The sequence below is a fragment of the Mus pahari genome, chromosome 3 (genome assembly GCF_900095145.1).
Source record: "Mus pahari chromosome 3, PAHARI_EIJ_v1.1, whole genome shotgun sequence".
NCBI lineage: Eukaryota > Metazoa > Chordata > Mammalia > Rodentia > Muridae > Mus > Mus pahari.
This window is the reverse complement of record NC_034592.1, coordinates 126,913,857-126,936,913: the sequence shown is the minus strand read 5'-3', so window position 1 is coordinate 126,936,913 and position 23,057 is coordinate 126,913,857. Positions and strand designations below refer to the sequence as shown.

The 23,057-nt window shown below is 43.7% G+C and overlaps 2 protein-coding genes across 2 annotated transcripts in view; both read right to left on the bottom strand.

The window, feature by feature from the left end:
• Positions 1–18,206, bottom strand: part of Kat14 (lysine acetyltransferase 14) — a 38,653-nt gene extending 20,447 nt beyond the window's left edge. Inside the window, exons 1-4 of the mRNA XM_021193943.1 lie at positions 18,084–18,206; positions 13,184–13,871; positions 11,069–11,187; positions 6,200–6,321 (exon numbers count right to left, since the gene is read on the bottom strand). Coding sequence (XP_021049602.1) covers positions 6,200–6,321; positions 11,069–11,187; positions 13,184–13,442 — 500 coding nt within the window. The 5' untranslated portion in view covers positions 13,443–13,871; positions 18,084–18,206. The remainder of the gene's footprint in view (positions 1–6,199; positions 6,322–11,068; positions 11,188–13,183; positions 13,872–18,083) is intronic.
• LOC110318715 (protein PET117 homolog, mitochondrial) lies at positions 13,709–18,224 on the bottom strand. The gene is made up of 2 exons (XM_029536661.1): positions 18,084–18,224; positions 13,709–13,871 (listed from the first exon to the last, which is right to left on the bottom strand). Exons 1-2 carry the CDS (start codon positions 18,177–18,179, stop codon positions 13,725–13,727), a joined length of 243 nt encoding a protein of 80 aa, XP_029392521.1. The 5' UTR covers positions 18,180–18,224; the 3' UTR covers positions 13,709–13,724.
• Positions 18,225–23,057: the final 4,833 nt, after the last annotated feature.

Here is a 23,057-nt window from a genome sequence, read left to right as displayed (position 1 = left end):
TGGAACTCACTTTGTAGACCAGGCTGGCCTTGAACTCAGAAATCCGCCTGCCTCTGCCTCCCAAGTGCTGGGATTAAAGGCATGCACCACCACGCCCGGCTGGTATTTGCCTTTTCATGTTAAGTTTTACAAGTGTTTAGTAGTTTCCAGTGTCTATGACATGGGACAGTCAACATATCGAATGTGGAAGATGAGAACCAATCTTCGAAAAGCCAGATAAAATTGAGATTTCCAAACAAAGAAAAGAATGCCACTTTTCATTTTGTTTTATAAAACACCTTTTTCCATAAAGGTATTCTCGCTGTTCTGGGGGTTGGGGGGGACACATGGACCAAGGTGCAAGTGTCAACGTCAACCAATTTGTGGGATTGAATTTTCACATATGGGTCTTGGAGACTGAACTCAGCCCATCAGGCACAGCAACAAGCTCTTTTATCCTGAGTCATTTCACTGGCCCTGTTATTTTGTTTAAAAATAAATGTTTTTAAATTTCTCCTTAATTTTCTAAAATGGCAAATATCAAAATATGTACAAATAACATAAACAATGGCTATTTGTAATCCCTAATAATGTTTAAGAGTATAAATAGAACCTAAGACCAATAGGTTTAAGGATCACACTCTTTCAAATGTGGTGGTGGTGGTGGTGATGGTGGTTGCTGAGACAGGGTCTCACTATGTTGCTTGGCTGGCACGGAAAACTCCTATATTTTTACTTTATGTATACGGATGTTTTGCCTGCACATATGATGTGCACCGTGTATGCAGAGTGCTGGAGAAAGCCAGAAGTCAGATCTTCTGGGACTGGAGACAGTTATGAGCCAACATGTGGGTGCTGGAAATAGAACCCTACTCCCCTTGAAGAACGGCCAGTGCTATTATTAACCCTTTCTCTCCAGTCTCATGGAACTCTCTATATAGACCAGCTAACCTTGAACTCTCAGAGGCCCACCTGCCTCCTCTTCCAAATACTTCGATTAAATGCATGCGCCACCCCAGCCACCACATTCCACGCAAATGAAATACTGGGGTAGTGGAAAGCCCCAGGTATGTGGGGCTGGAAGAGAGAAGGAGAGCTGCCCAAAGTGTGCAGTGCTTCCGATCTGTTGGATCAGAGCACCAGAGATCTTTGCTCAGCACTATGAATAGTCTTAGCACTACTGAACTGTAACATTTAAAGATCTTTAAGTTGGGTGACTGGAGAAATGACTCAGCAATTAAGAGCATGTGTTCTTCCAAAGGATCTGGGTTCAATTCCCACCACCCACATGGTGGGTCACAACTATAACTTCAGTTCCAGGGAACCCAATACTTTCTTCTGACACCGGAGGGCACACCATGTACACATGTGGTACACAGACATACATGTGAGAAAAACAGAAACACAGAAAATAAAACTAACTACAATTTCAATACTTAAATTCATACCTATATAATACTTTTATCACAATAAATAAGAAGTAGACTGAGACAGAAAAAATTTTAAAAATTACTGTGTTGGGGCTGGAGAGATGGATCAACAGTTAAGAGCAATTGTTACCAAGGATCTAGGTTCAGTTCCCACACTCAGTGGCTCACAACCATTCATAATTCCAGGTCCTAGGGACCCAACACCCTCTTCTGACCTCTGTGGGCTTGCATGCATGTGATGCAAAGACAAAAATATATGCAGGCAAAACACTCATACACATAAAAATAAAATATTAAAAAAAACCCAAACCCACTGTATTGTTCACCAGGGTATGAGAGGTGAGCGCCTCCACACTGCCCGTGGGAATCTAAGCACACATGCTTACGGGAGGTTACTCTGAGAATACATGTTTGCTATGTGTTTCCCTGGAGCCCAGAAATCAAAGATAAAAAGCAAACGTACACAAGGATTTAAGTTCTTCCACCACGTGGGTGTTGGGCACCAGATCAGGCTGTCAGGCTTAGCAGCCAGTGTTTTTCCTGTTGAGCTACCAACAGCTTCCATTACTGTTATCCTTACATAACAAGGATATAAAGAAGTGGATGGAGAGACAGACGCATACAGATGAATGATATGTAAAGACGGAGGAATACATCTATTTGTGGCACTGTCATTAAGGCACCACCCACAAATGACCATGGCCTACGACAAGCAGAGCACAGACTTACAAGTGAGCACTCTGCTTCACCCAGCCACTCCTCTGTCAGCCACATCTTTACTGTGGTGAAACAGGCAAGCATCTTCACCGATTTTAAATGTACATTCATATCTATGGCCATCACCCACCTACATTTTACTGTACAAGACAAAGCCTATACTCATTAAACAGGTAACTGTCAAAGGCTACCCTACACCCCAGCTGATGAAAGCCATCATTCCATTTCCTGGATCTGTGTATTTTCATTACTAACTAGTGTTAAGTGGAATCACACAGTATGCTTATGATTGAAATTCATGCAGCATAGTGTTCTTGAGATTTATGCATGTTGTAACACATGGCAGAATATTCTTCCTTTCTAAGACTGAATATGCCATCCTATGCTTTTACATTCATTTGTGAATAGATAGTGCTTCCTCATTTTCGTTACCGTAAGTACTGGAGCAGAACTTCTAGAGAGTCTAACCCTTTGTTTAATGTTGTGAGGAATGACCGACCAGGCTGCATGCCCATGCAATTCTACATTCCTACCGTAGGTGCATGGGTGTGCTATTAAGCTTGTTCACTGACTGACTGACTGAGAAGGCCTTCACTACCCGACCAAACTTCTACATACCCCTTCTAGTTTTGAACTCCTAACCCTCCTGCCTCGTGCTCCTGCAGCGGAGGTAGCAGCTCACTGCAGTGGGTTTGTGCTTTTCTAGTGAGTACTGACCTGAGCATCTTTTATGTGCTTAGCCCCGTTTTGTAACCTCACTGCCCACGTCTGCAGTGAGGTGAGATGCAATGCCACTGGCTACTGTCTCCATCCACTCCTGTGATGAGAAGTAGCAACCAGCGACCTGAACACATGCACACAGTATTTGCAGAGGGTGCTTTTGGCTACCCCGAGTCCTATGGCCTATCTGCAAGTAGCCACAGATCAGGTACATATGGCTCCCTGCCTTGGGCTGGATGTGGGTAACATATATCTAGTAACCTGCTATGGTGCTGAGAACTGAAAAGAAATTGACCACAATCTGCTATCCATTCCCTGGAAGATACAAGCCTTTATTAAACTCAGGAGCTCCAACAGTTTCCTTAACTAGGTCTATAAGTAAAATTATTATAGGTGGTAACAATATTGGCCTAGGATCGTCTTTAGATAGTTGAGTTTCTTGTTTTTTTTGTTTTGTTTTTTGTTTTTGTTTTTTTTTTTTATGACAGGGTATCTTGTATAGTCCCAGCTGTCCTGGAATTTGCTCTGTAGAACAAGCTGGCTTTGAACTCAGAGATCCACCTGTCCATGCCTCCTGGGAGGGATTAAAGACCTGAGCTACCATTTGAGGACAGCCTGGTCTACAGTGAGTTCCAGGACAGCCAGAGCTACACAGAGAAACCTTGTCTCAAAAAACCATTAAAAAAACAAAAAACAAAAAACATCACACTGTAAATAGAAAACATGTATGATTTGCTATAAATAGACTGTAACTCTTAACGTTGGTACATACAGATAATTCAGCAGTATGACACTGTAGCTGGATCTCATGCTGTAAGGACAAGCCCGACCTTTTGGTTCTGATCAGAAAGGCCACAAGTATAGTGAGAGTTTGCAACAGTAACTTTTCTGTCGTCTATCCAGAAGATAGGAGGAGATTTAGAAATTGCTGTGAATCCATTTTCCGAGTGTCCAGTCACAGTCCTGTCCCTCACCTGGATGACTGTTCTAAACATCATTTTAAAGATCCCTGGAGACTACTCATCTTTGGTGCTTACCAAATGACCAGATCGCCTAGGAACCGACAGTCATTGTCCACACAGAAGACACCTGTAAGCACTTTTAAGTTAGACTTTTCTGAGAGCTATTTTTACTCTCTTCTCTGCAGGACCGTCCTTATTTTGTTTTTGAGATAAGGTCTTGTGTAGCCCAGGCTGTCCTCAAACTCACTACATAGCTCCAGATTCCTTTAACTTCTGCTCCTCCAGCCTCTGCCTCTGGAGTTTTGAGATTACAGATGTACAGCACCATGCCCTGTTTAATGCAGTGATGGGAGTAAAACTTAGATCCTTAGATCTACCAAATGAGCCAAACCCCAGCCCCAGCCCTTAAAGGTTTAGGTATGGCATCTCTTTCTCATTTGTCAGAGTTAAGGGATTAGTACACTGTGGGATTAACTTTTACATTTGGCTACATCCCTCACCAGTGTTTTTGTTTTATGCCTTCAATGTTTTGTTAGTTTAAATATATGAGAGTTTATTTAAGAATATCCTACATGGTTTTTTGTTTTTGTTTTTGTTTTGTTTTGTTTTTCGAGACAGGGTTTCTCTGTGTAGCTCTGGCTGTCCTGGAACTCACTCTGTAGACCAGGCTGGCCTTGAACTCAGAAATCCACCTGCCTCTGCCTCCCGAGTACTTGGATTAAAGACGTATGTTTTTTAAATTAACTTTATTAAGAAGGGAAATTAAGTAATTCAGGTGCTACACCAATAGTGACATAAACTACTGGCTTAATGGTTAAACTACACAGACACTGCAGGGTAGTGACTGCTTCTCACTGGCATGTCAGAAACAAAAAAGCCTTGGCCAGCTCCTCTCAGAATATACTCTGGACCATGGCCAACAACTCCTATTCAAATAAGAAATTTTTTTTTTTTTGGTTTTTCGAGACAGGCTTTCTCTGTATAACCCTGGCTGTCCTGGAACTCACTTTGTAGACCAGGACGGCCTCGAACTCAGAAATCTGCCTGCCTCTGCCTCCCAAGTGCTGGGATTAAAGGCGTGCGCCACCACACCCAGCTAGAAATATTCTTTTTTTTTTTTTTTAAAAGATTTATTTATGTATTTATGTAAGTACACTGTAGCTGTCTTCAGACACTCCAGAAGAGGGCGTCAGATCTTGTTATGGGTGGTTATGAGCCACCATGTGGTTGCTGGGATTTGAACTCCGGACCTTCGGAAAAGCAGTCGGGTGCTCTTACCCACTGAGCCATCTCACCAGCCCCCAAAATATTCTTAAAAACAGGTAAACTACATTCACTTTCTTCCAGAAGAAAATTCACTAAACATAAAGCACTCGGAGATCATGAAAACATTCCAAGATCTAATTTTACCATCTCCCTTATTTCTGGTCCTTTATAAATAGGGCATATTAAATTCTATAAATAGTGCTGGGGCAGTAAATTAAAACAACAGATTCCTTTTCTTATGAGAAAGCACTTGTCACAGTGTTAATTCTTTTCTCAGTAGCATGAAAGAATGCAAGGACTAAAATAGCCCCTTTATAAACATCTATTCTCCTTTGTTGCCATTTCCCCACTGCCTGCAGGCCTGCAGAAAACCTGAGCAAGGCTGACTTCTCAGCACAGAGGGAGAAGGCTGTCAGAGCTCAGAATGTGGACCAGCTTTGCTCTGTAGCAAAGTGATGCAGAGCCACGGTCATCTCTGCTGACCTAATTTACAGTGCTGTGCATCTCACCTAGGACCTCAGAGAGCAACCAGGAACCACTATCTCAGAACTCACCAGGGCTGCCACACTTGTCTCCACTTCCCAGCCCTGTAGACTGACGTGGCCTTTAGCACGGTCTCAGCCACGCAGGCCTCAGTCTGATGTTCACCCCTAATGAATGAGCCGTGTGCGTGTGCGTGTACGTGTTCGTGTACGTGTGTGTGTGCGTGCGCGCGTGTGTGTTAATGTGGCAAACTTTGCTAAGCACAGTGGATGAAAAGTATGCGTGTGCTCTCCAGAGTTGATAAGGGTAAAAGCTGTAAGAATTCATTAAGAGCAATCTAAATGCGTGCTGTTAGTAATGCCCTTTCTAACCTCTATGTTCCCATTTTGCAGGACATCATGGTCTGCTTTCCTCAAGTCAGTTACTCTCAAACTCATTTTTAAAAACCTAACAATCTCTACAGAAGAATCATGCTCTCCTCTGGAAGCAGAATTAGAAAACAATGCAAATCTACATTTCCTGGTATTCGGTTTTCTTTTGAGCTACACTATAAATCCCTATCAGGGCTGCAATAGGTTCTCAGCTCGTGTATACCTTGTTTACATCTTTCTGCAAGGATAAGATGTTTTAAAATCATGTTACCTATTTCCTAGTAAAAAAGTCCAATGTTTCTCAATAAAAGCACAGATATCTTCTTTCCACCGGAAATAACCTTGCCGTCCACTTCCTTCCAGAGACAGGTTGTACATTGCCAGCATGACCACCTGAAACACAAACGGAAGACGGCTGGGAAGGTAGCCTGAGAAGGGATGTCGCGTCCATGGGAAAAGCTATTCTGTTTTAGAGTCTAAGTAGGAAGGGGGAATAGAAAACACAGAAGGGTGAGCTCTGGCAGTCTTACTTCCTTTGTTGCTTCTGTAAGAGATCACTAGTTCAGTTATTAGGTACAGCTGTTCTGTATGTGTCACACAGGAAGGGCTGGTGTGTGCCTGGGCTGACCAGGAAGTGCTGTCACAAGCACCCTACTAATCCCTGTAACTCTATTGTGTTCTTCTCTTTTTTTAAGACACACCAGAAGAGGGTGTCAGATCTCATTACGGATGGTAGTGAGCCACCATGTGGTTGCTGGGATTTGAACTCAGGACCCTTGGATGAGCAGTCTGCTGAGCCATTTCTCCAGCCCTTCCCCATAACTCTAGACAGCGAGGTTGCCCCCTAACAGCAGGCCTTCAGGAGCCGACTCCATACAGCACATTTTGATTGACAGTGCTAGCTAGCCTTTATTCAAAGTTTTGAAAATCATTCCTGAATGCATACTTTTCTAAGCTTTTTACCAGGCAAAGACAAAACTCGAGATTTCCGAGCTGGGCAGTGTTCCAGGCATCTCTCTACCCAGAGGCACAGCCATTTAGAGCTGTAGATACCTTTTCTCAAATGCAGACAGCACTAGACCAAGTACAGGGACCTCAAAGGCCTGTCTGCCAATCCCACTCACAAAGGACTCCAAGACACCCTGCAGCTCAGTGTGGCAACTCCTATCTAGTCCAAGCCTGTCAGCTTTACAGACGAGGAATCTTGGCCTACGGTGAGAAGTACATCCCAGAAAGACAAAGCCACGAGCCATTATAGAAGACTCTAATAACACAGAAGAGGATCTGAAATCCACCATCAGCACAAAAGCACCAGGAGCTGGAGAGCTGGCTCAGCAGTCAGGAGCCCTTGCTGCTCTTCCAGAGGACCAGAGTTCGGTTCCCAGCACCCACACCAGAGGCTCACAACTGCCTGTAACTCCAGCTGCTGGGGACCCAACAGCCCTCTGACTTCCGCAAAACCTGCACACATTTGCACACACACACTATACAACATATAAAATCTTAATTTCTTTTAAAGTTTCCATATAAAAAAAGAAGCATGCACTTTGCCATGAGTAGTTGGGTACCTATTACTGTAGTTCTCAGAGGCTGGGATAGGATTGTGAACTTCAGTACAGCCTGTCTCAAAAAACTAAAGCAAATAATAACAAATGAAAATAAAAAGGGCAGGTTTTAGCATTTCGGTGGCTATGCTTGGCACCTGTATTTATACAGATGTTTTATATATGCAATTTGATAGAAATGGACAAAACTGTAGACGCTACTGAAAATCACTGAAAAGCTACTGCTCTTCCGGAAGACCCAAAATCAGTTCCCAGCATGCATGTCAGGTAACTCATAACTGCCTGCACCTCCTGCTCAGAGGATACAACACCCTTTCTGGCTTCTGCAGGCCTTCACACATGTGTACAGACACATACATAAACAGAAGATAAGATAAATCTTCTAAAACATGGAGAGGTCAGAGCCTAGAAAAGAAATCTTAACCCTTCTTTCTACAAGGCTGTCTGATAACTGGCAAGTAAGCCTCCATCAGATGTGTTCACCACATTAAGCCCCCAGTGATTCTATGAGAAGAGTTAGGTCCACATTTACATCTTGCAAAGGGCCCCAAAACTGCACCACCATGTCTCAACTCCCTGCATATCATCATGTACACAGTACTTGACCCCACAAACAGACCTTTCAAATGTCTTCCACTTATTAAGGTCAACATCAGCCAACAAGTGACTTCCTTTTTTTTTTTTTTTTTTAAATATTTATTTATTTATTTAATGTAAGTACACTGTAGCTGTACACTCCAGAAGAGGGCATCAGATTTCGTTACGGATGGTTGTGAGCCACCATGTGGTTGCTGGGACTTGAACTCAGGACCTTTGGAAGAGCAGTCGGCGCTCTTAACCGCTGAGCCATCTCACCAGCCCCACAAGTGACTTCCTTTAAGCGGTTAAAACTCATGGAGAGTCACTCAATGGACATGAGGTTTCCTTTTGGAAAGATAAAAGTTTTGAACAATGAAATACAACATATCTTACACTCTATGTCTCGTAGCACAAACAGAGAAAAAGCTATCCAACAAATACCTTAGTTATGCTTAGTTATGCTTAGTTAAGCTTTACTTCTTGAAAATGGCTTTTCTGTGATCACTTAGCATTTGCTGGGCACACTATATACCTCTCTGAAAGCATCTACTGCTCCTCCTCTTCCAGAATGTGATAGATAGCTTAAATGCCAGCTCAGTTTTCCACGCACAACACCAGACCACGCTCACCATAAGGTAGCTAGTCTTCTGGACCAAAATGTCTCCAGGGTCCAGTTCAGGGCTGTGTGAACTGGACGCAGCAGACACGCAGGAGCTGCCGGCTGCAGGACCCAGGAAGAGAAACACAGGCAAGGAGTGCTTCACCCATGTCAGAAAAATGAAGTTCCATGACAAGAACATACAGATATCTCTAACCTCCAAGGTGTCTCCAAGTTTCCCCTGTGCTGGAAGTCAAGAGTCACAAGGAGGAAGAGAAGACAAAGAGGCACATGAAGGGAAGGGGTCTTCGGTCCAAAACGCAGATCTTGACTTTGTATTTTGTAATGCAAAGAAAATGCTGTGTGTTGCAAGCCATCTCCCCTCATTTAAATCAACAAAGTTTGAGACTCTCTAAGTGTTTGGACCCATCCTATGGGTGAAATTACTGAGGACCAGCTGATTCTCTTTCAGGTTTCTGGTAAAAGATGAACTTTTCTAGTTGCTGCCAGAAACACTGGCTATAGCTTGTAAGAATGTATGCTTAAGTTTTGTGTGTGTGTGTGTGTGTGTGTGTGTGTGTGTGTGTTATTCAGTCAACACTTCTTCCTTTCAAGGTATAATCCACAACCAATATCTCAGTCACAGCTATCCTGATTAAATGAGGCCAACAGTACATATTCTGAGGAATAGAATCAAGAACTAACTTTTCACTGGGCGTGGTGGCGCAGGCCTTTAATCCCAGCACTCGGGAGGCAGAGGCAGGCGAGCAGAGCAGGTAAGATTTGGGCTGGACATAGCAGGTAAGACTGGGGTTTAGGCTCGCTTACATCTTACATACATGGGCAAGAGGTAGCTGATCAGCCGGGCTGTGGTGGCACACGCCTTTAATCCCAGCACTCGGGAGACAGAGGCAGGCAGATTTCTGAGTTCGAGGCCAGCCTGGTCTACAANGACAGAGGCAGGCAGATTTCTGAGTTCGAGGCCAGCCTGGTCTACAAAGTGAGTTCCAGGACAGCCAGGGCTACACAGAGAAACCCTGTCTCGAAAAATCAAAAAAAAAAAAGAACTAACTTTTCTTTTAAAAATATCTACAGAAGGTATTTCCATAGAAAATTGACATTCTTGAAAATGACCACTTATATTTTCTTTCCTCTGTTTTACAGTTTTTATAAGATGCTACCTGCAGGCCAAATACATGTCCACCTATCTGCTTGCAATTCTTTTCAGAGTAACACACCTGGCTTACATATACTATGCCATGGGGGGGGGGGAGTGCAACTGTAACCCCATAAGACTATATACTCAAGTCAAACTTCCTCTATCCTCTGCCTAAGTATTTTTGGCAAGTCAGAGCAGCCTCCCAAGCCAGTGGCCAGGTCTCCTGGGGTGATCAACAGTGAAGCAGGAAAGACAACTATCCAGATTATCATGGCCACTACAGTCTACAAGAAACGCCAGAGAGGCCAAGACAGCACACTGAAAACCTTCCTCTTTCTATTTACTGTTTTCAAAGGAGAGTGCTAGGCAATTATCACAGTTATCTGCTGCTAGGAGGGTGTTAATGGTCCCCCAGGGGTTAGGGGTGGAGGCTTCAGTTGGCTCACCCACCATAGCACTCCCCAGGACTCAAATAATGCCTGGTTCCTTGTAGGCATTTTTTATATGTCATATAAATAAACTAAGAAGCAAGACACCCATGGGGTCTCAAGTACAGGTCACAGATAGAGCACTTAACGTAAGCAAGGCCATGCGTTTGACCCCAGCGTTACAAACACAAACAAAACCTGTAATTAATGTAAAATCCTTTTTTTTAACATAAGGACTGGATATACCTTGTCTCATCATTTTACACACACACACACACACATATTAAAATAAAACCAAAAAGTTTAATATAACCTGAAGATCAATAAAAAGGTACTATCTAGAGTGCTGATATTTGAGACAGCTAAAAGTATCTATCCATAAATAAAGACTTGTCTCCAACTTCCAATGCCAGAAGTCTACACCAGTTGTTTACATTGTCTTTGCCATCAAGTCAAACTGTTTCTGCCAAATCTTACTTCCAAAGTCACCGCCTCTGGCTTTGTTATGCTTGAAATGACTGCCAGAAAAATGTGGGCCTGGTTTTCAGCTGGTTTTAGCTGTGGGTCTAAGTTCAGTATGACATCTATGAAATTGATTAAGATTCTCAAGAACTCACTAAATTAGCAGCATTTAAAACAAAAACAAACAAACAAAAACCAGAAATGCTCTATCCACACATTCTGTATCCATTTCCACTGTGAACTGTAAAGCACCCCACCCCCAAAGCACACAGAAGTGCCTCAGCCCGGATAAGCACCCCAGTTCCTCCAGCCAACCGACCCGACGTCTAGAGAAGAGCCCTGTACTCACTTGCTGCCATGTCAGCTTCAGCCTCTCGTACTGCTCCTTGCCGTCCGCGGAGCAATCGGAACAAGTAAACCTGAAAAAGTTATCGCCCTTAAGGTAACTGAGCTGCTCCCTCAGCTGACCTAGGAGAAAAACAAAAAGTCACATCATGGTTTTGCCTCGTGTCGTGGCAATCCAACATCTCGGTTAACCAACTAGATCTCCAAGTTTCCCATGGTGGGCCTGTCTTTTTTTTTTTCTGCCGCCATCAGGACAGTAGCAGAGAAGAGAAAGAGAAAAGGGTTGTTGTCTCCCCTTCTGCTGTGAAGTACCTGCCCCTCCTAGAACTTACGGCTCCTTAGCTTTTAGCAGAAAGGTCCTGGAAAAGCAGGTATGGTTGCTCTAACTGGATCGCCCGGCAGACACATTCCTGAGTCCTCTAGGCCCGTAATCTTCATTCTTTCAGGGAATACCTGAGCTCGTGCCGACTGTCAGGCACCAGGCTAGGAACTGGATATGCACTGTCTAAGGCAGCATGGCCTGCCCCTGCTCTTGTGGGCTCCTATGTAAATCTGGAGGCAGCAAAGACCCCAGGTGAACACAACTGCCCTGGTTGTGGATTCTTGCGGAGCTTCAGGACCAGCCAGGTTGCTGGGCTTTTTTTTACTTCCTTACTCTGGCCGGGTCCACCCCCACACGGAATGCTTCAGTCCCTGAGATTGGGGCTGGGCTCTGCCCTGAAGCTCCCAGGTGATCCTGATGCATTGTGCAACATGAAAACTTCCAGGGTAGAATGTGATGTGCATCACAGGGCAGTGTAAGGACAGAGAAAGGGATGCCCAACCCCATCTGAGAAGGAATAGGGGTCACTGGGCCCAAGGGGAATAGCAATTGGCTAGAAGAGAGGGCTGCCTGTGGGACAGGGGGGCAGGGACGCCGCCCAGGTGCATATTCCAGAGAGATAACAAAAAGGTACAAAATCCTAGGAATTAAAGAACTGTTTGGAAAGAATGAAAAGCTTGCCCTACCTCCCTAAAGAAGTTAGCAGGGCCCAACCCTGAAAGTCCTCTTAAAATCTACCCTGGGAAGACAATGGGAAAGCCAGGATTTTTACTAAACAGCTGAGAAACAAACACCGCCAACTAGTCAACTCTAGGTTTGTTTTCTAAGCACTGCTGTGATTAACCTATTTACAGTAGCTATTTGAACAATTTAATTCATTTTAAACAAAAGCTTCAACACACCAGAAAATGGCCAACCTCATCAAGTGTCACAAGCTCCGCTTCACCAGCTATCGACTCTTACACAAAGCAATCCCCCGGGACACATGCCTTTTCTCATCTCTTGCCTAAAGGAAAACGCTGTTAAGAACTGGGAGGGCTGGCAAAGCATGCCTCGGAGCTGGCACCTGGAACCCTCAAGACCCGTGCACTGTGACTCCTGCCAGAATCAGAGTTCCACAGTGGGAAAACAAGCCTGGTAAAGGCAGGAACCAAACACCATTGGACTGCCAATTCTAACCTTCCCTCAGAAGACAACAGCGGTACTCCACGAATGTCAAATAACTACCAGAACCTGAACTCTATACTAGCAACAGAATGTGTCCCCCAACCTACAGCGTAATCCTGTTAGAAAAATATGGTCAATGACTTAAGGAACACAGGATTCCTTATTTTTCTTGTGTTGCCACTCAGAATGCTGCTCACAGTTGGATTGTGGTGGACAATTCCTATTAATACAAATGTGGTTTGTGGGCCTGGAGCAATGGCTCAGCAAGTAAGAGCAGTCAGTTTCCTTGCAGAGGATATGGGCTTGGCACCTAGTGCCCACAGTGGCTCACAACCACATGGCGCTCCAGTTGCAGGATCTGACGTCTCTGACATTTGCAGGCACGGCGTGCACATGGTGCACACACACTCAGGCATACACCCATACATAGAAAATAAATGACTGCTCTAAAGAACGAAAAAAAAAAAGACAATGTGGTCTTGTAGAATTTACATTTGGTAAACAAGACTAATAATAATAAATATAATAATTATATTTTTACTCAAGTCTATTTTATTAGTGTTTTTCACAGACTGGAAACAAGCCATCACATAGGGATCAACCAAGCAAAGGGATTGAGAAGCTCCTTACTGGCTGGGATCCACTTTTGGCACTTGTCACAGAAGTAAGACAGCTGTTCCTCCATCCATGACACATCTCCTTCATCGCTGTTGAGGGAATCCCCACTCTGGTCGTGAGATAAGTCCACCGACGCCTGATCCTCCGATTCCACAATTAGGAGAGTCTCTCCCTCCACCTCGCCTTCCTCCAGCCCTTCCGAGGTGGACGTCCTTGTGGCGTCATCATCATGCCGACCGAGGAGCCCACGCAGGTGGATGCTACTATCCATCGCCCCCTGCTCACATGCACTCCTAAGCTGACAGGGACTGCTGCGGGAATCCCCCAGACCTTCAGAAGAACATCTGCCCACAAAGCACTCTATTCAGACAGAACAGATTCTTTAAAGAAGCAATTGAGAAGACGGGGCCCACCACCCTTCATTTGACAAAGTTTAAATGGAGCGTGATTTGGGGGGGGTGGGGGCAGCTCTTCTCACTAGCGACTCCCTACCAACACACTACGCCCACAGTTACGCACACCAACTCAGCACTACCCCATCGGCTTCTGAAAGTCAGGTATTTTGAGATCCTTTCTCCAACATCTTCTCTCTTTCTGCTTCAAGCTGCTTCGTCAAAATAATCTGTTCTCCCAAAAGACGAATGTTTTCTTTTTTCTGATTCTGCCTCTCAATGTCTCTGATCACTCCGTCCCGAAGCCTCTGAAAACATAAGCAGATTTTAGTTACCCCCAAACAGGCGGTTCCCATCCTGTGCCTTCAAATCGAAATAACAGTGCCACCGAAATACACTCAAAACGTTCCAATTCTAAATACCCAATTACTATTTTAACTTTCTGTATGATGTAAATAAAGAAGCCACCAAGTAAATCTGGTAATGTGTTATGTTAATACTTGAGTGACTTCTTATCACATTTTAAGAAATCCCTGAACACAGAAAGATTAAAGGCAATTGATAAAAAAAAAGAAAAAAAAAATCAAAAACAGCACTATGTTGAATTTTATAAATTTAACTGGTAAGTAGTACTTTTAAAATCTGATGAATCAGTACAGAAAAACTGTCAACTATAAGCCGGTACCTAAGACAATAAATATCAAGAAAAAAGGAACAGTAAGAATGTGAGAAATACAGGACTTCTATCATGTAAAGGTAGAAATATGAAATTCCCAATCAATTAGATTAGAAAGAAAAAAAGGACTACTACAATTAAAAAAATAAGTTCCTCGCTGATTTCTACCTTGAAAACACTAGAAGCAGAATCTCAGACTGTGACCCTGATGCCTAACATGACTTTAAAAGATCCACTTGGTTACTATTGCAAATACTGCTTAATCTGTAGCTCACAAGAATACATTTTTAACAGAAACTTCATGAGATTTTTTTTTTTAATTTTATTTTATGTGTGTGGGTGTTCTGTCAACAAGTTATGCAGGTACAGTATTTGTAGAAACCAGAGAGAAGAGGGTGACCTATACCCTGGAACTGGAGTTACAGAGAGCTGTGACTCATCACGTGGGTGTTGGGAATAGAACCCAGTTCCTCTGCAAGAGCAACTAGTGCCATCTCTCCAGTTCCTACATCTTTTTTTTTTTTTTTTTTTTTTTGAGACAGCATCTTTCTATGTAATACTGTCCTAGCTCTCAATATGTAGACCAAGCTGGTCTCAAACTCACAGAGATCTGATTATCCGTGCTTCCCCACCTATCTCTATTTTTAAAGACTGGCCTAACAAAGAACTTGAATCAACCTAATTGGTCACCAACAGATGAATGGATAATGAAAATTTAGTGTGTATACACACACAAATATATATATATGTATGTATACATACATATATAAAATGTACATACACACATACCCATCTATATGATAGATTACTATGCAGCTTTAAAGAAAAATAAAGTTTAAAAATCTGTAGGAAGGGCTGGAGAGATGGCTCAGTGGTTAAGAGCACTGACTGCTCTTCTGAAGGTCCTGAGTTCAAATCCCAGCAACCACATGGTGGCTTACTGAAGGTCCTGAGTTCAAATCCCAGCAACCACATGGTGGCTTACAACATCCATAACAAGATCTGATGCCCTCTTCTGGAGTGTCTGAAGACAGCTATAGTGTACTTACATATAATAAATAAAATAAATCTTAAAAAAAAAAAAAAGATTTANAAAAAAAAAAAAACTGTAGGAAAATGAATAGAATTAGAATATATAACATTGAACAAGGTCACACACTCTCAGAAAGAAATCGCAGTTCTCATATGCAGAATCTAACCAATGCTATTTGTAAATACAGAAATGAAGGTGCATATGGGTACAGCATATTATGAAGAAAAGAGAACAAGAAAAGCTATATATAAGGAGATGAGGAAGGACTGGACAAGAATGGATACAAACTGAAAGGGAATAGAAGCTGATTGTTTTTCTGGGTCTAAATCTGTCATGGGTTTTTTGGGTTTGGTGGTGGGTAAGTATATAAAAGCAAATTCAGTACTGAAGTATACTGAAAGTGGAGCTTCTGTTCTGAACACCTACCTATTCTAACCATGCAGAAGGGCTGGATATAGGGCTCAGGAGTTAAGCGTTCATTCTTGCATGACATAAATTCAGTTCCCACAGAGGCTCACAAGTGTCTCTAACTCCAGACCAAAGGGATGCGATGACCTCATCTGACCTCCACAGGCACCAGCTATGCATGAGTGCTCACACATGCACGCAAACCCTCTTACATATAAAACAATAAAAATAAGGAACATGTAAACGCTTACTGTAGAGAAGTTCACTGAGTTGTACAGTCTTTGAGTCTCATTAATTTTGATGTGTGATGTTTTTATTTATTTGCAACGGGTTTTGTGTTTTTACAATAAAGTCTACTCAAAATAAATAAATAAAAACTCACCTAATACTTATTGAGCGTTTGCTACACCCATGGAGTTGGGAAATGGAAGAGTGAGGGCTTCAGGTCCAGCATGGTGGTATATTAGTTCTAGAATTTAGGAGGTAGTAGTAGGCAGGTCTCTCTGAGCTCTGAGCCAGCCAAGACAGCAAAGACTTTGTCTTAACATAAGCCGCCAGCTTCTTTCACGGCTTCTGCTTCAGTTCCTGCCTCCAGATTACTGCCTCAATTGCTTTCAATGATGAACTGTGATATGGAGCTGTAAGTTGAACCCTTTCCACGCCAAGGTGCCCTAATTAACTAACACAGCACTTTACTAACCTAATTCTAACATCTGGAGCTGTGATTCCTGTAGAATCATTAACACTCCTCAACTTACCAAAGGACTATACCCAGAAAGCCTCATGAAAACTGAATATAATAAAGGTGTTCTGAGTCCACCTAATCTAGCCAACGCCAGGGCTCGGTGAAACATGATACCACAGAACATCAGCGTCCCAGGGCTCCCTGGGGTCTGTGGTTCGTTTTGCTGCCCAGCATTTTGAAAGAATCCTACCGTTGATCCTGAACCTGGGAAAATAATACCAAAATTCAACATTCGAAGAAAGTTTCACTAAATACAAAGGATACTGATTTCCTAAAAACCAATTAACCATCTTAAAGTTAGGGACCATCTGTAATTGGTGTCTACTAAGTTCCTTTGAGAGTTAAAGACAATGTCTGTAAAATGAGAAACACTGTGTCTGGTGTGGGGTAGACAGAAAACAAGTCATTATTTCATTTACTGCCACCTTGAAGTTTTCAACACATCTACCTTCCTCGATGTTACAGTAAGTCCCTAATGAAGAGCTCCTGGACTGCTTATTTTGGTCAGTATGTCTTGGTCACTAACTTCCAAGAAATAACTAGATCTTTGCACACTTCCATTTTCTAACCGTGATTCTCAACCGTTTCATTAAAGCCTTTGGAGTGCCTTTTGGAACACAGCTGAGTCTCCATGCTCCAGAGATCTGCTTTAATTGGTCTGCTCACATTGTAAAAACTTCTCAGGGGAACATAGCTTGAAACAAAACCGATAGCAAACCGCTGTCTCCAAAACACATCAAGAGGACACAGACACCCTGCCTTCCAAGTTTAATTAGAACCACCATCTTTTCCTTTTCCCCCTAAGAAGGACGTTTCTTGCTTCTACTCCAGAAGATATCCCCAGGGTACCACACTTTAATCCCAAATCTTTAATTCCTTGTGTGCTTCTCCATCACTGCTCATCGACCCTGCTCCTCAGAAACGGTTCTGACTTTGCAAGCCTAGTTCCATTGCAATTCCTAGTTTGTGAATACAAAGGTCGATGGACTGTTGACTCTTGAGACTTTCAGTTACTTCTGCCCTTGGCAAATCCGGTTCAAACCAAACACCTGTAAAGGTGTTGCTTGAAAGGGCAAATACTAAATACTGGCCAGCACAGTGTGGCACCATTCTAAAATGAACAATCTCGAGAGGTTATAATTAACTATGTGGTCTCAATGTGCTCTGCTCAGCGCACTAGCCAACGTTGCAAACTGGAATGAGGAAGAGTCGGTCAGTCGCTGATTAATAAGCCAGTTATTCCCCCGAAAGAAAGCCATCAAAAGAAAACGTGAAGGGCTCTCTACCTTTTATCCTTTCCAGAACCTAAGTCCCGTAGCAAACAGTTTTGTTTACGCAAGTTGCAGAAAATCTCAAGTTTCTTTAGCCAAAGGCACTGGGGGGGTGTGCTGGGTGTGAGCCGCGTTATCTCCGGATTTAACTACTCCTGGGTATGGCTTTGTGGGCTGTGCTGCCCCCGGGGCCTCGTGCTCGCCCTACCAACTCTCTAACTCTGGGCTACACCCCTGTCCCGAGGCTTCCGCCCCAGTCTCCGGCCTCGTGGCTGGGGGAGCGGAGTCGGCATCCTGAAGGCGCCCTAGGAGCCCGCCCGGCCCGCCACGCGCGCAGGGACAGCAGCGGGCTCGGCGCCCCGGAAGACGCGGTCACGTGACACCGACCTGCCGGTCCTGCCGCTGCTTCAGATGCACGCCGGCCACCGTGGCCGCCGTCAGCAGCACCGAGAGGCCCAGCACTGCCTTCGAACTCCTCGACATTCCCGCTCCCGGCCGGGGACTCGCTCCCGCGTCCGCCCCCGCCGCCGCAGCCGCAACGGGCCAGGCTCGACCTCTCGAGCGCAGAGCCGTTGCAAGTGCTATCGTCGCCAGGCTCTAGCAATCGAGCGCCGAGCGTAACCCCCTAGCCCGCTTCGCTGCTTCTTGGGAGTGGCTGCTTGGGGCCCCCGGCTTTCCCGTTTGGGGGCCGCCTTCACCAGGAAGTCGCAGTGCTCGGCAGCTGTGGAGGCGCGGGGGGTCGGGGTTGGGAATGCCTGTGGAGTATATACGGAGAACACCTGGTCGCTATGGGGCGACTGATCAGACCCTAAATTTTTTTAGAATCTAAAAGCTGGGTGGGTGATTTTTGACAAGGTATTGCTATACAGCTCAGACTAGCTTCAAACTCTTCAATCCTCCTGCCTCAGCCTCGGCGACACCTTGTCACCTACTCAACTTCTGTTGGGAAATGCACTCGGTCGGGCAAGGATCCGGACCTGTGTAGCTCCTGTAATCTTAAGAGATGTCCTTGAGCCGGGCAGTGGTGGCGCAAGCCTTTAATGCCAGCACTTGGGAGGCAGAGGCAGTCTAGCCTGAGTTCGAGGCCAGCCTGGTCTACAGTGTGAGTTCCAGGACAGCCAGTAACTATAAAGAGAAACCCTATCTCGAAAAACCAAAAAAAAAAAAAAAAAAAGAGAGAGAGACACTTGGCTTCCTAGAACTTTTAAGTATTTGTGCTGCCAATGAAGAATGGCTTATCAGTAAATCACTCTTACCCAGGAAAGTACACACACAAAGCTGCTGATGAAAACCGATAGACAACAGTGATAAGGCTCATTCAGGCCTTGATTAGGTATTCCCAGTGTTTCCCCAACATTCACTTCGTCTCAGTATGCTTTGCTCTTTCGTTCTCTGCTAAGTGAACCCAAATGCCATGAAGAAAATACTATTATGAACTGTAATAAAATAAATGATAGTTACCTTTTTGCAAATGTCAGTCTGGCTGACCACAGCATTTTAGCAGACTGCGTAGGTTGTGTCTTTGATTTTTTTTTAATTTATTTTTTAAAGAATCTATATTTTTAAAGATGTATTTATTTTATGTATATGAGTACACTGTAGCTGTACAGATGGTTGTGAGCCTTCATGTGGTTGTTGGGAATTGAATTTAAGACCTCTGCATGCTCCAGCACAAAGATTTCTTTATAATTATAAATAAGTACACTGTTGCTGTCTTCAGACACACCAGAAAAGGGTGTCAGATCTCATTATTGGTGGTTGTGAGCCACCATGTGGCTGCTAGGATTTGAACTCGGGATCTTCGGAAGAACAGTCAGTGCTCTTACCAGTTGAACCATCTCACCAGCCCAGGTTGTATCTTTGAATGTGAAAATAGAGTTTGGGACTAGTGAATTTTAGAATGAGAAGAAATTCAAGTTATTTTTGCATATTCCCTAAAGAAAAATTATGCTACAATATTTTTTATTTATGATAGCCCCAGACTTTTCATCCAGTAAATCAGTGAGCTTAACAGCTATGAATGGCCTTGGAATGACACCAGAAATGTAAATGACCTTTCATTCTATTGTGATTAATTTTCCAATTTGTCTTCTTTAAATGTATTTTGTTTAAAAAAAAAAAATCTCTTATGCTAGGCAGTGGTGGCACACACCTTTAATCCCAGCCCTGGGGAGGCATGCTACAGAGCTAGTTCCAGGATGGCGGGAAGAGGAGGACGAGGAGGAGGAGGAGGAGGAGGAGGAGGAGGAGGCAGCTGTTAAGTGTTGTGTCTAAAGTGTAGGCCAATGATTACAAACCAAAGCAAGATGTTTTGTGTAATTATTATTACTTAACTTAGTAGCTGAATGACTGTGTGCCATCAGACACTGAAAAGCAACTTATTTATTTACTTTAAAATAGTTGCTAGAACATCTAGTTTGGGTATATTTTTAGGAGTGGGCATTGTGATTAAGGAAAATAGTTTACTGGGCAATTTGAAGCTTCTACTAAGCGCTTATGTTTCCCTCTTTTATGCCAAGTTCTTTCAGAGAAAGCATCACTGATGACCACATATTATTTACCATGTTCATTTAACTCTTAGATTTAAGTTACACCGGAAGTGCTAGGAAGGCGTGTGACAGCAAGAAGAGGCTCTTCTGTCGTGTACTCTTGCTGAGGCCATTTTGGTTTAACTAGGATTTGATCTGCTTGATGAAGAATCCTGTGGAAAATTACCCAATTCCATTCTATACCCATCTGTCTTAGGGTTTCTATTCCTGGACAAACATCATGACTAAGAAGCAAGTTGGAGAGAAAAGGATTAATTCAGCTTATACTTCTACATTGCTGTTGATCACCAAAGGAAGTCAGAACTGGAACTCAAGCAGGTCAGGAAGCAGGAGCTGATGCAGAGACCATGGAGGAATGTTACTTACTGGCTTGCTTCCCCTGGCTTGCTCGGCTTGCTTTATAGAGCCCAGGACTACCAGCCCAGGGATGGCACCACCCACAATAAGCTCTTCCCCCTTGATCACTAATTGAGAAAATGCCTTACAGCTGGATCTCATGGAGGCATTTCCTCAAGAGAAGCTCCTTTCTCTGTGATAACTCCAGCTTGTGTCAAGTTGACCCACAGAACTAACCAGTACACCATCCTAAGGTCAAAATGCCCCACCTAACTTATCTTAGCTTCTGTTAAACTGCCTGCTTGTGCAAACCTCAGACTTGCAGCCGCCGAGTGAGGTATCAAGATGTATGGTCTTTGTCTTTAGAACCCTTACCCTAAACACTGGGCGCTACACTTGGGTCCCCAATACCCAAGAACAGGCTGGAATAAGACTTTGAATTGCCTATAAACTGTCTGAGTGATCATCTCTGGTGGGTTCCCTATAATAGGATTATCCCAAGGACCACATCTCTCAAAGGAGAAAAAGCAATAGGCAACAGTGAGCATCCTTTTTTACCAACTGTGGCCAACAGGAAAGAAGGAGGAGAGGCTACCCCAAACTTCATCGGGGTGCTCCACTTCATAGAGACAGGACTCACAGATTTTAAGTATTGATACCCAAGAAAAAAATTACAGTTTAAGGATAAGAAGAGACAGCCTTTTCAACAAATGGGCTGGGGGAAACTGGCTATCCACAAGTAGATGAGTGGAACTAAGTCCCTATATCTCATCCTGCGTAGAAACCAGCTCTAAATGGACCAAAGGCTATTTACTGCTAGTCCTGAAACAGTGATGGAGGGAGACATGGGGGAAGCACTTGAAAACAAACGCATTGGCAGAAACCATGTAGAAGTCCATGATCCTTGCTGCCTCGGACTGTAAAAGGAAGAAAGCTTCTTCTGCAGGGGTGTTGATCAGTGATGACAGACTCCCAGGTGAGAGTGGGAGACAGCGAAGGCGTCGGTGACAACCTCTCCCCACTGCTTACCACCCCTCACACACAAAAAACAAAAACAAAAAGAAAAAAACAAAAACCCCCCAAACAACCAGAAACAGTCTCGACAGGAAAACATTAAAGTCTTAAAAATTGTGATAGGGCCGGGGCATGGTGGCGCACGCTTTTAATTCCAGCACTCGGGAGGGAGAAGCAGGCGGATTTCTGAGTTTGAGGCCAGCCTGGTCTACAGAGTGAGTTTCAGGACAGCCAGAGCTATACAGAGAAACCCTGTTTTGAAAAAAAAAATTGTAATAGGGACCCTAAAGTGTAAGAGTGGAGAAGGACTCAGTTTTCTTCAGGAGCTGGCCCCTGAGAGTTGACTGTGCCCCAGTGAGTATATGGGCAATACAAACTAGACTTGGGTTTTTTGTTTGTTTGTTTTAGTGTTTTGTTTTCTCTTTTTAAGATTTGTTTGTTTATTTTATGTATGTGAGTACACTGTAGCTGTACAGATGGTTGTGAGCCTTCATGTGGTTGCTGGGGAATTGAATTGTAGGACCTCTGCTCTATCCAGTCGACCCCGCTGGCTCAGTCCCTGCTTGCTCTGGCCCAAAGATTTTTATTATTATATGTAATGTATATGAATACACTGTAGCTGTCTTCAGACACACCAGAAGTGGGCGTCAGATCTCATTACTGGTTGTTGTGAGCCACCATGTGGTTGCTGGGATTTGAACTCAGGACCTTCGGAAGAACAGTCAGTGCTCTTACTTGCTGAGCCATCTCGCTGGCTCAGTGTTTTGTTTTTAAAGTTTCTCTTTTTTTCGCAGGGGCGGGGGGACCATAAGGTGAGAGGTGGACCTGGGCTACTGAAAGTGACTGTGATCTAGATGCATTATGTGAAACTCCCAAATAATCAATAAAAACATTATGTGGAGAGTGGATCTATAGGCATTGTCAAGGACTTCTGAAAGGGGCTCCAGGAATACAGGAAATAACACTAAGAACTAAAAAATAGGGTCACATAAGGTTAAAAGGCATAGCAAAGAAACCAACAATAGCAACAAAAAGCCCTTGTAGTGCCAGCCTTCAATGTGGCAGCAAATCTTTGCCCACTGAGGACATCTAGAATATATAGAGCTCAAAACACTGTATACAGAAGACCCCCAGATGGCAAACAGGCCAATGAAATGAGCAGATAGCTCTCAGAAGATGAAATACAACCAAGCACTAAGCAAGAAAAAGTATCCAGCATCCATGGCCAACAAGGACACATAAATTAAAACTACTCTGAGGTCCTGTCTTGTCCCCAGAGTGGCTATCATGAAGAAAAGCAATAACAAATGCCAGCAAGGATGTGCAGGCATGGGAATGCCTGGACAATGTAAGTCCAGCCATTATGAAAATCAATAGGGAGTTTCTGCAAAGTACAAAAATATAACTATTATATGACTTCCAAGTATATATCTGAAGAACTGTAAGTCAGCCTTACACAAAG